Source organism: Plectropomus leopardus, chromosome 5 (assembly GCF_008729295.1).
Source record: "Plectropomus leopardus isolate mb chromosome 5, YSFRI_Pleo_2.0, whole genome shotgun sequence".
Lineage (NCBI taxonomy): Eukaryota > Metazoa > Chordata > Actinopteri > Perciformes > Serranidae > Plectropomus > Plectropomus leopardus.
Window position 1 is genome coordinate 6,071,767 of NC_056467.1, and position 13,715 is coordinate 6,085,481.

The 13,715-nt window shown below is 41.6% G+C and overlaps 1 protein-coding gene across 1 annotated transcript in view; it reads right to left on the minus strand.

The window, feature by feature from the left end:
- Nucleotides 1-3,370: 3,370 nt before the first annotated feature.
- The window catches only part of LOC121943696 (gap junction delta-2 protein), a 30,475-nt gene continuing 20,130 nt past the window's right edge, over nucleotides 3,371-13,715 (minus strand). The window contains exon 2 of the mRNA XM_042487283.1: nucleotides 3,371-4,220. Coding sequence (XP_042343217.1) covers nucleotides 3,371-4,220 — 850 coding nt within the window. The remainder of the gene's footprint in view (nucleotides 4,221-13,715) is intronic.

Sequence of the window (13,715 nt, forward strand, 5' to 3'; positions counted from 1 at the left end):
CATTTTTCAGCTACCGTAGATCAAAAATTCACCTGATTGTTATACATTTCAGTGTTTCCTACAGAATTACAATCTATGTGTGGTAGTAGCTTACAATTTTTTAATCTTGTGTGTCCCGTCTTTATCATTCTGTCTCCTCTCTCTAAATGTGGATGTTCTGGTGGTTCAGTGAATGCAGCACAGATGGAGCTCATCATGACTTGGTTTTTTCCTCAGTGGCAGTTTGGGGAGTTTAAGTCGCAGGCTGGAAAACTGATCTGTTGATTGATAAACGAGAGGAGCAGCTGCTGCAGAGAGGCGATTGATTGCAAACTTTTAAACTCAGCGCAGTGAATGGTGTAGTTGAAGTTTCACTCCACCTGGTGCTCTGCTGCTCCATCTGTGCCCAGAGTACGTTCTGTAATGCGAGGGTGTAGTGCAATGAATAACCAATTGGTATATTCCAATAGTGTTCCTACTGAACGATCCAAAAATAGAAAATCTATTCGTTGTGGCACGTTTTGATTGTGGTGGGCCGCCACAAATAAATGAATGTGTGGGAAACTCTGCATTTGCAATCAGGTGCATTTTATTTAGTTTTTGTTATGAAAAATTAAAGTAAGCCTAAGGATTTTCTCTCTATCTGGGTTTTGAATGGTGCTCATGCAACAAATTTTCCTTTTCTTCACCCTCAGTATAAGACCGAGGAGTTGTCCAAAGGCATTATTGGAATTGTAGGAAATTGCTAATCAAAGCACAAGCAGATAAGGCAAGTTAAAGGAAAGTCGGTATACAACAGGATGTTAAATTACAAAGATTTTCACAAGGACATTTTCCTCACATTTTCAACAATTAATGCCCAATCTATGGGCAGTAATTGAATAGGGAACACAATATATACTGTAGCTGCAGTTTGGTACAACATTTCTGCTAATGTGTTTATTCAAAGTGTCATACAAATGCTGTAAGAGAGTAGCAGTAGTGCATGGGTGGCCTCTGGAGGAGTCAAACCCCCAAATGTGGCAGTGTTAAGCTACTGAAGTGTTGAGCTACATAAGGCCATTCAGTTTGCAGTGGTAGGTAAGATCCTCAATCGCAGGGCTAAAGCTCAGACCACTGATCTGCTACAGACTGGGTTTAAAATGCATGTGTAGATTTTTTTTCCTCAGTTACCAAAACACTTGAATATCTTGGTCTCTACAGCAGGATCAACGAATATGAACTGCATTGAGGAACAGGTGCGTGGGTGTGTGTTCCTGTCAGTTAAATAATAAAATGTTCCTTTCGAAGATACCACATGCAGTCCGCTGAACTGTCTCTATGTCTGGTTTCACAGGCTCGCAGTGTGATAGCTCCCCATTTTAAATGATGTACTGAGTGCGTCCAACAAGGCAGCCTTCACGCCGCCAACACAAGTTCCTTCAGTCTGCCACTCTCCCACTTGTCTGCATTAATCAAGGTGCAATACTCTCTGTCATCTTTATCTTTTTTTCTTTCGTGTCATTCTTTTTTCTTACAAGGCATGCATGCTGGAATCCAGTCAGAAAAAGAAATGCAAAATGAAAACCACTGAGATTCAAAAAGCACGACTCTTCCTAGAGAGTCACTACTCATCAGCTACACAGCTTGATCATTCAAGAAACACTGCGTCATGTAAACATGCCTTTTTCAAATGGCTCGCAAGCCTTAATCACCCGAAGCTGTGCTGCTGATTTGAAAGAACACCAAGGCTCTCTGTAGAAAATGCATAAAGATGCTTTGTTCTACATTGTGACTGCAATAAAGAAAAATTAAAGTTTTCTTAAACAGTTTCAGATAAAAAATCAGCTGCACAGCCTCAGTGCATTTCAAAAAGGTTCACAAACTTGTCCCTTCCCAACCCGTACATGCCATAAATCAGTTAATTAGTGAGAAAAGAATTAGTGCTTTAAACTAAACAAAAATGAAAAAAGACAGACAGTTTATACATTTAGAAAAACAGCAACATGATATCCCAACCAACCCGCACGCGAAGTTAAATAAATCTATTTGGATATATTCTAAATGGATAAATAATATTACCATGATATACTCTACTTTTCAACATTAATTAAATATTTCAAGGATGGCACCATCGCTTTCTCAAAAAAAAAACAACTCATAGTGATATATTTTATAAAATTTGTTTAAAGTTGTAATAAAGTGATGTGTTCTACACCTCTTCGAGCTCTCTTCCTCTCCTGTCCTCTCTTCGTGTCTTTTCTTTGTCTCTTAGCACACTGGAATGCTGTAAGGAGGAAAGTTTGGTGTTGTGCTTTAGGAGAGACTTGATGTTAACACGCTGTTTGTCCATTTGTTCATTAGTTCCTCTCCAAAGTTTACGCAGACAGAGAGCAGCGAGAGTCATTACTATCTTCAGAAGCCCCTGGGGTCTATATAGCTGCCAACCGCGGTGCAGAGAGAGTGAGAGATAGCGGGGAGGAAAGAAAAAAAAGTGGTTATGGTACTCGCTGTGTTTGTGTTAAAATTACCTTTTGCCAAGAGACAAAACATAAACATCATCAGTCTTTTTCTCCTGGTTTTGGCTTATGACGATGTTCCAACAGAGGCGAGGCTGACACTGATCAGAGGCAGCTCTTTCTCTCTTGGCTTTGGTCTAACTCAAGGAGAGGAAGCGAAAAGAAAGAAAAACTCTCTTTTCCTCCGGTGAATCATATGCTCTCCCAGAGTGTGATTTTTCCCACCTTTCTCTCCATCTCTCACAAACTCGCCTTCATTCTCTAGAGTCCGTCATGGCTTTGACAGTTCTTCCGTTCCTCTTTTAATGATGTTGCCGCTCATCCTCCCTGTCCCATCCCCTATCTCGTCCTCCCTTTTTCATTGAGGCTGACATAGTCCAGAAGTAAAGCACCATGGGATGCATCAAACACTGCCGTCATCTTCCAATATCCCCAAAAGAATACAAAACAGCCTCTCATCTGCTCTCCTCTCACTGCCCCTCATCTTCTCATCTCTAGTCCTTCCCTCTCCAGCCCCTTGAGGATTTAATTCCCCACTTTAAAAGAAATGAGGGGCAGAGGAGAAGTTAATTAGTTTAAAAAAAAAGACAAAAGTATAAAATGGCAGTTGGAATATCTCCCCATGGGACCAAAAACGTGTTTGTGTTCATTTGCAGAACTGAACTTTTTGTCCTCTTTTAACGTCTCTATGCATTTTTTTCATTTTCTTCCTCCTCTCCTCCGTCTTGACTCTCAAAGTCGTAGAGCCGGAGGTTTGGTCTTTTTTACAATCTGCTTCATATCATCTCAGAGGAGGGGCCGTCACCACTCCATCCTCATTAAATTAAAATCATAATTAATTCATTCTCCCTTGCACATTCACCCCGCACCTCCTCTGTTTCTTCCCTTCATCATCAGACGTAGGCTGATTCGCTGGACTGCGTGCGTCCCAGGTTGGGCGGCTGGGACAGATGCGCCATGTCCTTCTTCCTGATCTCGCAGATAGACTTCCTGCGGGCCTGGACGCCCCTGATGGCGGCCTTGATTTTGCGCCAGCCCAGATGGTTGAGCTCAGCCAAGTTGAGCACCACGCAAATGCCGCTCACCGCAAACATGAACACCAGGAAGACTGTCTTTTCCGTGGGGCGGGACACGTAGCACTCCACCTCCTTCAGACACGGGTAGCGGTCGCACTCGAAAATCCCAGGCACACTAAAGCCGTAAAGGAAGTATTGGCCCGCCAAGAAGCCAATCTCCAGTGCATTTCTAAACACCACTTGAATGATGTAGAAGCGGGAGATCCCTTCTTGCCGGCGAACCTTGGAGCTCTTCCCATGGGTGAGGCCCCGCGGGGCGTTGGGGATCTCCTTAACCTCCAGGCAGTCTGGTTCCTCCTTCCCTCCTCCGCCATCACCGCCATGTTGAACTAGAATTCCATTAATGTTGCGGAGCTTCCGCGCTCCGTCCCTTCCCCCGTAGTCCCTCTCCATTATGGGATAGAGGAAAGAGTAGCGCCGGTCTTTCTGCTTGGCCGACTGGTGCACGGAGTAGGTGATGAAGCAGAGGCTGGGTGTGCACACCAGTATGATCTGGAAGACCCAGTAACGGATGTGGGAAATGGGGAAGGCCTTGTCATAGCAGGCCTGGTTGCAGCCCGGCTGCAGAGTGTTGCAGATGAACATAGTCTGCTCGTCCTCGTACACCGTCTCCCCCACGATTGCGACAATCAGGATACGGAAGATCACCACTACTGTCAGCAGGATCCTGGTGGAGAAAGAAAGATAAATGAGGTTAATAGTCAGAGACGCACAGTGATTTACTGTGTCAGGAAGGATGAGATGTCCTCAGATATCCTTCCTAGCAATGGTTCTGCAGATGTGCTGAGTGTAAAGAACAGTGCAAGAAAGCAGGGAGGATGAATAGCAGAGATAACAGAGCCAGGAAAAGATTTATGTAAATGTACAGATGGAAGGTTTTCAATCTTTTATAGTCATCTTAGAAAAGAGTAAAAAATAGTACAGTGTTAAAAATGTCTCTGCGTAAAAATACTCTGCACTATTCTTAGTTTTAAAAGCAAACCTTAAAGGCCAAATGACTACTTTATTTAAAACATTTGAAACTGTAAAAGTTTCAGTACAGACACAAACAGAGTGCACCTGAGGGAGATATAAATCGAATCAACATGATTCAGTTAACAACTGCCAATTGTTTTGATTTATGGAGATATTAAAAATGGGCAAACGTGTAAAGAATATATAGTTAAACGCACACATTATTTTAATTATTTTACAAAATGCATTTTAGTCTTAAAATAAACACAAGGGCCATTTAGATCAGAGTGACACAAATTGACGAAGTACTCAGTTATTAATGGCCTACAGAAATATTGTGTAGTTCACCTTCATCCTATTTCCCCCTCTCTTACACTGTCCTTAGAGAGTGCTGTGGCGCTTGTCTCTGTATGCTGTCCTACTGCACTACATGAAGGCTGTAGTTTGCGGGTCGGTGGTTGGTTAACGTTGTGTTATTTTATATCTGTTCCTGGTGTTAAAAAAATACTAAATATGACAGCTCACTTGGTGTTCAGGAGTACCTCCACTTTAAAACAGATTTTTTTTCTTTCCTTTGGACTTTGGTTTGAGCAATAATTCTAACTCTTGTCTTAACTGCAGTCTCATGCCCTTTTATGGGGGTTTGCTGGCATTTACCAATGCTAATTAGGATCAGCTGACATGGCTTTCATCTTGTGAGGACCTGGGATTCTTCATTATAGGAACACAGGTATGAGCAATTCTGGGGTTTAAGAACATGTCATGAATCAGACCTCGACTTTTCCTCGGACCATTCTTAAGAACAAATTTAAGGTAAAGCGTAGGAAGATATTGGCGAATAAGGCCCACTGTGATTCGGTCAATTATATCTGACCAGTGCGAGCATACTAGCTTGCTAGTTGTGTGCCTGTTTTGCAAAGATTCATGCATGACTTTCGCTGTATTCGACGCTGCTATGTGCCTGCCTGCCTTTGAGAATAAATGTATTAGCGACATTGCAAATACAACATTTTTATTTTCAATTTTTCATCCATCGTATTTTATGAATGCATCAAACCTTTCAAACAACTAATTATGTGCACTATAGAGAGGAGGAACTGGACTGAAGGCAGATGTTAGAAAAAGTGAATTGCACTTCCCCATATGCCTTAAAAACTGTACATAAGAGGGCAAGAGAGTAAGGAAAGAATTGGAGGACACAGAATATGAATGAAAGAAGTCAGACTCGATGTTGAGTGGAGGGATTTGAAATTGTAATCACAGCAGGGAGATTCCTGAAGGACCTTGAACTCCTCAATTAGAAATACATGTGAGAGAAAGTGCAGAGGAAGAGATAAGACAAAAAAAATACACTGTTGACAGAGAGGGACATTGTGTCACTGTTAAGTCACTGTTCCTCCTGATAACAACCAGAGAAAAAGAGTGCTCCAAATCCCATTTACCAGCCAAAGTAAACACTACAGAAGAAGAACAGTTGTGAGCGAAGTCCTGTATGTCGTCAGTGCTCAGTCACAGCCTGTCACCTGTGATTCAAGACACTGTATGTGTGTGTGTGTTTGTGGTGAGGATGTTTACAGGTGAAAAAGAGGTGCGATCTAGCCTAATTTTAGTGTCTTCTGCATCATTAGGCCCAGTTACCATGGAAACCTTGGATTAGACCCACTTGAATTGGAGATGTGATCAGTTTCCACGCACGCACTTTCACACGGAGTAATATCTCAGTTCTTAACTTTATTAACAATACAGATGCTCTCTCTGCTTTCCCTAGCAACAGGTGACACGGAGGTGAACATTGTTTGCAGATCAGGTGCTATTTTCTGTGTGGGCGGGGCGAGTTGAGAAAGTGAGATTATTGCTGCTGAAATTGGTTTCACTTCAATTCTCTCTGTGTGCGTGTGTGCATGTTAACGTGTGTCTATTTCAGCGTGCAGTATGCTAAAATGCGCTGACTTGGCATATCTGTACACTGTGTGCTTTTATGATGTTGGACACACACACACACACATTTCTATTCCTCCCTCCTGCTCTGTTTCTTCTCTTTTAGACACCTCTCTCTTTGTTCTTTTCTTACTTTACTCATCCCTCATTTATTTTTCAGATCTGAGATCAAGCAAGCACTTTAGATAGCAGGCTTTTTGCAGTGTGTGCCAGCCTGTTGGCCGTCTCACACTGTAATCTGTGACTCAAGTCTGGAACACGGCTGGAGAGCGCAGACAGGCCTGGACATTGTTGTTAATCTGTTGATTGATTGCTGCCTTGTACATCAGTGCCACAGATACGAGTTCTGCATACTGTCAGATCAGCTCTCACTAATCACCACCATTTATATTAATGATAATCCCATAAATAATGCTATGATGAATCGCTGTCGTTACTACATGTGAACTCACAGAAGACGCCATTACAGGGGCGCATCACATCCTGACCTCATTACATTTATCATGGATTTATGAGCTGCATGCAAGTCAATAGGTTGTGACAGATAAAAATGGCTTTGGGGGCAGTGTTAATGGGCAGTACAGCATTCTGTGGAAAGAGTCACTAATTCCTTAGAAAATGTCATTTAAATTTAAAGAGGTAAACCTTCACAGCAAACATATTGGAAAGCGTCTTTCGGACCTCAGTGGTACAATCGGCAGTGATGGGAACACAACACCCAGGTGAATGCGGTCATTTCAGCTCCTAACCCGTGAGATGCAATGACGCGCTTTCACGAATTACCGTCCACCTCCCCCTAAGCAGCACTAAAGCACCGATCTATATACATCTGCACCGAGTTTGAAAGAGAGATTGAATAAGAGATATAGAAAGAGAAGAAACAACTGAAAAAAATTTAAGGAGCTCTGATCCTGCTGCTGGCTACTTTTTACCTTTTCGTCTGCATGTCTGTGATGTCGCACAGACACACCAACAAAACAATGCACACATAAAATGGAAATTTCTAATCTGGGAGACATAAAGTGCTAAAATAATCCTTTGACGTGTTGATATGTGATGTTTTTAGCTTTCTACAGACACTTCGGTAGTGTCTCAGCCCTGTTGTGGCACTGATGCCCCCCACTTGCTGAGCGTGGTTTTCAGGGTTTGATACGTTGTGCTTTGTCTCTATAGATTCTAAACATTGCTCGTCTGTCCGTCCTGGAAAAGGGATCCCTCCTACGTTGCTTTTTTTTGCAGTGTTTTCCCCCATTAAAGGGTTTTTGGAGGACTTTTATTTTATCCACTGTGAGGGTACAAGGGCAGAGGGATGTCGTATGCTTTAAAGTACTCAGAGGCAAATTGTGATTTGTGATAATGAGCTTTATAATTAAAATTGACGTAATCTGACTGGACTGAACTAGAGGGCAAAGCCTGTGTGAGACAGAACTGCTTAACCAATTTTACATGTTGGTATCTGAAAAAGGACCCCGGGTCATTTTTAAGTGTAAGCTTCTAAGGTATTTCTACAAAGAACCTTTCTTAATATTTTCTATGCAGTTCAAGTATAAACAAAGGCAGTGACATTGCCAGCAAAAGCAAGCAACGAGTGGAGTATGTGTAAAAGTCAGAATGACATTACTGTAACAGACGTATATAACATATCTTCAGATCCATGTCCGGAGGGAATATGGTCACTGGCAACGTCACTAGATCTCAAGGGCACACGTGTACACACTATTTCCCTTTTAACAGTGAAATCATTGTCAAGCTTTTTGATGGTGCGTTTTATCACAATTATGTCAATAGATAAATGGATGGATAAAGATTGTAACAGAAGATATAGAGTTTGATTTTTACAAGATGATTTAGCAATCTAAAAACAGACATCAGTATTAGTTTCAGCCCCAAGCTTCTTGCAAGATCGATTAACATTGATAAAGGCACATTTCTCGTGCACTTGACAGCAGTCTTAGTAGACAGCTTTCCATTTTAAATCCCACCTTAACCTCTTTCCTCCACTTCACCTGCAACCTCTCCCTCCAGATAAGTGAATTTATTATATAAAATCAACAAGAGATCAGAGCTGTCACTTGAAATTACTGCAGGCTGATCCTCTACATTTCATAGAAAGAGTACCATTTGTGCGCAGTATAGATTTATCGAATCAAACTCAGTTAGAAGGTCTGTTTTTGTGGACACTATTGTGACGGTACAGTAGATCTAGTGGGGGAGGCCCATGCCACTGCACCTTAGACGTTGCCAGATAATCATTAGATGGCATTTGGCTGTGTGAAGGGTAATCTACCAATCACACAGTGGCTTTGCCAGTCTTGCGTGGGGCAGATGTGGAGTCGAAGGGCAGAGTTAATCCTTTCCAGAGTCTGACGGTGTGCCGTTCACATGTACCACTCATCAAACCGGCAGGTCACCAGCGCTGACCTCTAAAATGAAAAATAAAGGACTTAATGCCAATCTGCCCACCTGTGATCAACTAGCATGTGGAGAGGGAGGGAGGGAGGAAGGGAGGGAGAAAAAATTAACTGCAAAAAAAAGAAAAGAAAATGTCTTTGCCCTTGTAGTGACTCCATGAAGAAGCTTAGTGAGCAGAGAATTCACAATACCAGAGTGAGAGGGTATTGCACTAAATGGACGCATGTGCATCCACAAACACATACAGTACATGTATTCTGTATGACCACACACACGCACGCTCACACACACACAAATCTATGCAACAAAACACCATCCAGACAGTGAGTGTTTCGAACTGGACACTAAAAGACGCCATCAGATTGCTGTTTAAGATGAATTAGTTCCAGACAGGGATAAAAAGATTATAAAGTCACCAAAAAAAAAAAAAAAACAGGGTGGCTCGGACATCTCAGCCCTAAATTAAAAGAGAAACCTGCCAGTGCTGGGACAGAGTGCGAGAAAGGAAAACCAGCAATGGAGGAAAATCTCATCATCGAGAATGAATTATATAATAGCTTCCACACGCAAACCCACTGCTGTAATCTGTGGCTGGGCCAAGGGAGGATTCTTGCATTAGGTTTTTTTTTTTTTGTTAATGCCATCGAATAGCTTTAGATTATCGTACACAACACAGCGAACCCCCACCTGTTTTTTCTCTCCTCTCGAGAGCATTTTTCTTTCTTTTTTTTCTTTCTTTCATTTGCACTCCCGGGGCTCCTAATGTCTCTCTCTCTCTCTCTCTCTCTCTCTCTCTCTCTCTCTCTCTTTTTCTCTCTCTCTCTGTGACCCTCCCTTTCTGTCGCTCTGTTGGGAATAATCTCCAGCTTGTGTGTGTAGTTTTCTATGAAGAGCCTCCTTTCTCTGCGAACACTTGGGAAATGTTTAAATTGCCAGTGGCTTCCAACTAATACAGAAAACACCACACCAAAGTGTGTCTAATACACTCTCTAATTGTCTCTGCATGTTCGTGCAGAAATTTTACACCATTTACAATTCCTTTGTGTTACTGTGAGATCAAAAAGTTAAATAATAAAAGTGTTCATCAATACATAAAGACACTGAAACCCAAATTTTCACATTTTGTTGATTAAAAATATTTCATCAACTCGTCCACAAAATAATAGAAAAATTAACCAAAAAAAGAAAATGATTATCAGCCCTGCCTTATGTTGTGTACTTATGCTTAAACTATGGTGGCCATGAGGGCAAACATGCTAATAACCCTAAAATATTTCCATTAGGTGAAACGTGCTGCTTTAGAAATCGTGCCAATTTGGGCCGACCTCTAGCTCACCTGGTAGTGTGCAGTGTATATTAGCTGAGGCCTCCGTAGCGGCACGCATTCGTTTCCAGCCCACAACCCTTTCCCTTTGCTGCCTGTTAAGCTGTCCTATCAATAAAGTCAATCAAAAATGCTCATAAAAATTATATTAAAAAAACAAGCTAAAAACGCATATGAAAAGTCTAAACAATAAACAACTGAAATGTGCTGCAAATGGGGGGAAAAAAGTTTGAAGACCTAAAGCAGATACATAAACAGCAAACATGCAAGCCAATTTTTCTAGGGGCTAAAAAGTGTTACATCATCACATCGCACCCTGTGGCCCAATAATACTCTTTTACATTAACTTACATTGGGAAGGAGATGTATGTAAAACAGGGAATAACGTTTTTTAGCATGACAACGCCTTATGAAATGACTTTTTTCACTATCATGATTTTATCCATCCAGTCCAATAACATTTCAAGAGTCTAGAGGAGCTGCAAGAAAAAATCGTTTTATTCCCATTCAAGTAAATAGAGCGTTAAAGTGACAGTTAGCCATTCGGCAGGCAGAAGTTGGCGTTTCTACTTTTGGAAATGAATCACTTGCCTGCATGTCTCTACTGTGCTCGCTTTATGGGCCACAGAATGCAGCAGTGTTGCAGGTCATCTGCAGATCATCAATGTAATTTTATACACGGCAGTTGCACCATTTTGGCTTAATGCATCACTGAGCGACGAACATAGGGGTGAGCAGGACCCTGCATTCAATGCTGCGACATGAAAGGGTTTATGTATTCTTTAGATTCAGCCTGTGTCATAAACATATTTACATAGCTAGCATGGGCATCAAAATCTCAAGCACCTGAATGCTAACTACATACATTTTTTTAAACTTTATTTGTAATCAAAAACTGGCTTTTACATTCATGAATAGGTACATCAAGTAAAGTTACTGACTAAGCGTGATTTCTTACAGACTAAGTGTCATTTCCTTCAGCTCCATAAATCTGTTGCTCTTTTATAATGTTGTGAACATCAGCTATGCTGATGCACATTTTCTTCATTTGCAGCACGTTTCTGTTGTATTTTGAAGCTGCAACATGTTTCTCTTAATGGAAATGTTTTAGGCTGTTGTGTGTTTGCCCTTGTCGGCCACCGTGTCAAACGCACTCATGGCAGACGTATTAGCACTCACAGCAGACGGTGCCTGTTGTTCCCTTTGACTAATATGTTGCCTGTTATCACACAGGCGGTGGTGATTATGCAGAAATATTATGCCAACACAAGTCCAAAACGCCTCTTCTCCTCCAGCAATTGTGTGTCCCCGACCCGCTGTCTCTCTCTCTCTTTCTCCTCCTCATTATCTGATGGTGGATATCTTGCAATGAGGGGGTGTTTTTTACATTCGAAGCTGTTATTATGGACGTGCAGTTAATTGTTAAAAAATTGATATTGTGCATTAATGTGAAAAATAATGATAGTTTATGCATCTGACGGGAGAAATCTAGTTCCTTCTGCCCTCTCATGCACACAAACACACACAAAATTGGTGTTGCTGATCCAGCAGTCTACATTATTCAACTACCAGAGAAAATGAAATGCCATTCACAGTGCAGCTTCTTGATATTATAGATGATCTTCCTCTATGCTTAATATTAGCTACTTTAAATAACACCCTGACCACTGTTTTAATGGTAAGTGGAAAGAATGAGATACACAAAAATAGCAGCAGAGGTGAGGTGGATGTTGTGTGTAGCTCAGTATGTAGAGCTAAAGTTGAATTGTAGGGGTTAGCGAGGCAAAGCATATGCAAAGTCTACACGTGTTGTTTTAAGACACTTTTATGTGTCGTTTCCACCACAAAGAGACCAGGACAGTGGTTAAGATGGCGTAGAAAAGCACAAAATTAAGGTGGGTGAGGGAAATAATGAACCAGGAACAGGCAAAACTACGGGAGGACGATGAGGAAGAGGAGGCAGAAGACAGGAAATAATTGGCTGGGGATCGATATGGGGGTTATGGAGAGATTGGAAGATGTGTCGGTGAAGATAAAAGAAGAAGGAGGAGGAAGAGAAGGCTTGAGGAAGAGCGGCCGTGGTTCCTTTACCCAGAAACCCAACACAACCCCCCCTTCTCTTTTCCTCTCATCTCTCCTCCCTCTCTCCCCTCAATCTCCCCTCCACTCAACACCCCTCTGATGGTTACCACGGCAACAGGCAAGGGGCAGAAAACGAATGGATATGAGGAGAGCGAGAAGTGTGCCGACTAGGAGCTAAGTCAACTAAAGAAGCAGCATGTTCCTGCAGATTTGTTGCAGCAGTTAGAGCGTGGTTTAGGTGCCTCAAAGAGCTTGATGCTTGTTTACTTTATTTGAAAGCCTGAAGAAGAGTTTAATGCTACTGTGTGTAAGTTGCTTAGACGATAACGCCGTGAAGAAAACCATAACTTATTGGCTTCTACTGTTGTTCAGAAGAGGGTAAAAAAAAATAAGTTATTTTCAAATTAAAGATGATAATAATCATAATAATAATATCTTAGATCTATAGAGCGCCTTTTACAATACCCAAGGATGCTTAACACGATTGAATAAAAAATGTAACAAAAAAAGGAAACAAGAAATTGACACACAGGAAATATGGATATGTAGTCTAAAAATTGCATTCGTTGTTCTAACAAAATACCTAAAAATTCCATCTGTAATGATGAATTCCTCGTTTTTTGGATGGAAACACGAAGCATAATCAGTAGTAAGAGCAGCTCTTAGCTCTGTGCAGCTTGAGGAGTCTGTTAGCTGCTCTGGACAGTGATGTAAACAAGTCCAGTGTTATGGCTGACCTGCTAATCCTTTTCAGAGCCTCAACTTTAGCCTCCATCAATACCTGTTCCTTCACTGTTAAGCTCTGCCTTTTCTCTGCATGGCTCCCTTCCCCCCTTTCTACACCTCCATACCTGCTGCAGCTTTGTTTCTACTGCTACTGACATCTGCTACCTGTATCTGTCTTTAATTAACCCCCCAGTTCCTGCATTTGAAATATTCACCAATCAGCCTCCCATCTTTTGTCTTTTGTTTTGCAGTCTCTGATCTGTTTTTTTGATCTGGCCATGCTTTAATAAGGCATTGGAATAAAATAATTTATGTGGCGACAAGAAAATTGTTTGTCATCTCCATGGAGATGAACCATAGGCAGTGTTTTGCTTAAAGACCTGACTATGTAGCATGTCCACAGAATCAGAATCTGTATGGGGCAAAAGTGGACAGCTTCTTGTTTTTTCTTTTTTTCCATCAGAAGCGGTTTGAGTCGCTGGGTGGATAATTTCACTGTCGATCCGGTAAGAGCTGATCAAATCAGATTGATGGATGAGTGAAGCAGCTATTGCAGAATGTTAGACCCAGCACAATCAATGGTTAAGTTTCACTTTTAGTCCACTTTCTGCTGCTCCATCTGTGTCCAGAGTATGCTCTGCGCTCTAAGAATGTGGTGTAATCAATAACCAAACAGTATATTCCAACAGCGCTAATAATGAACGGTCTAGCTCCAGAATTAAAACG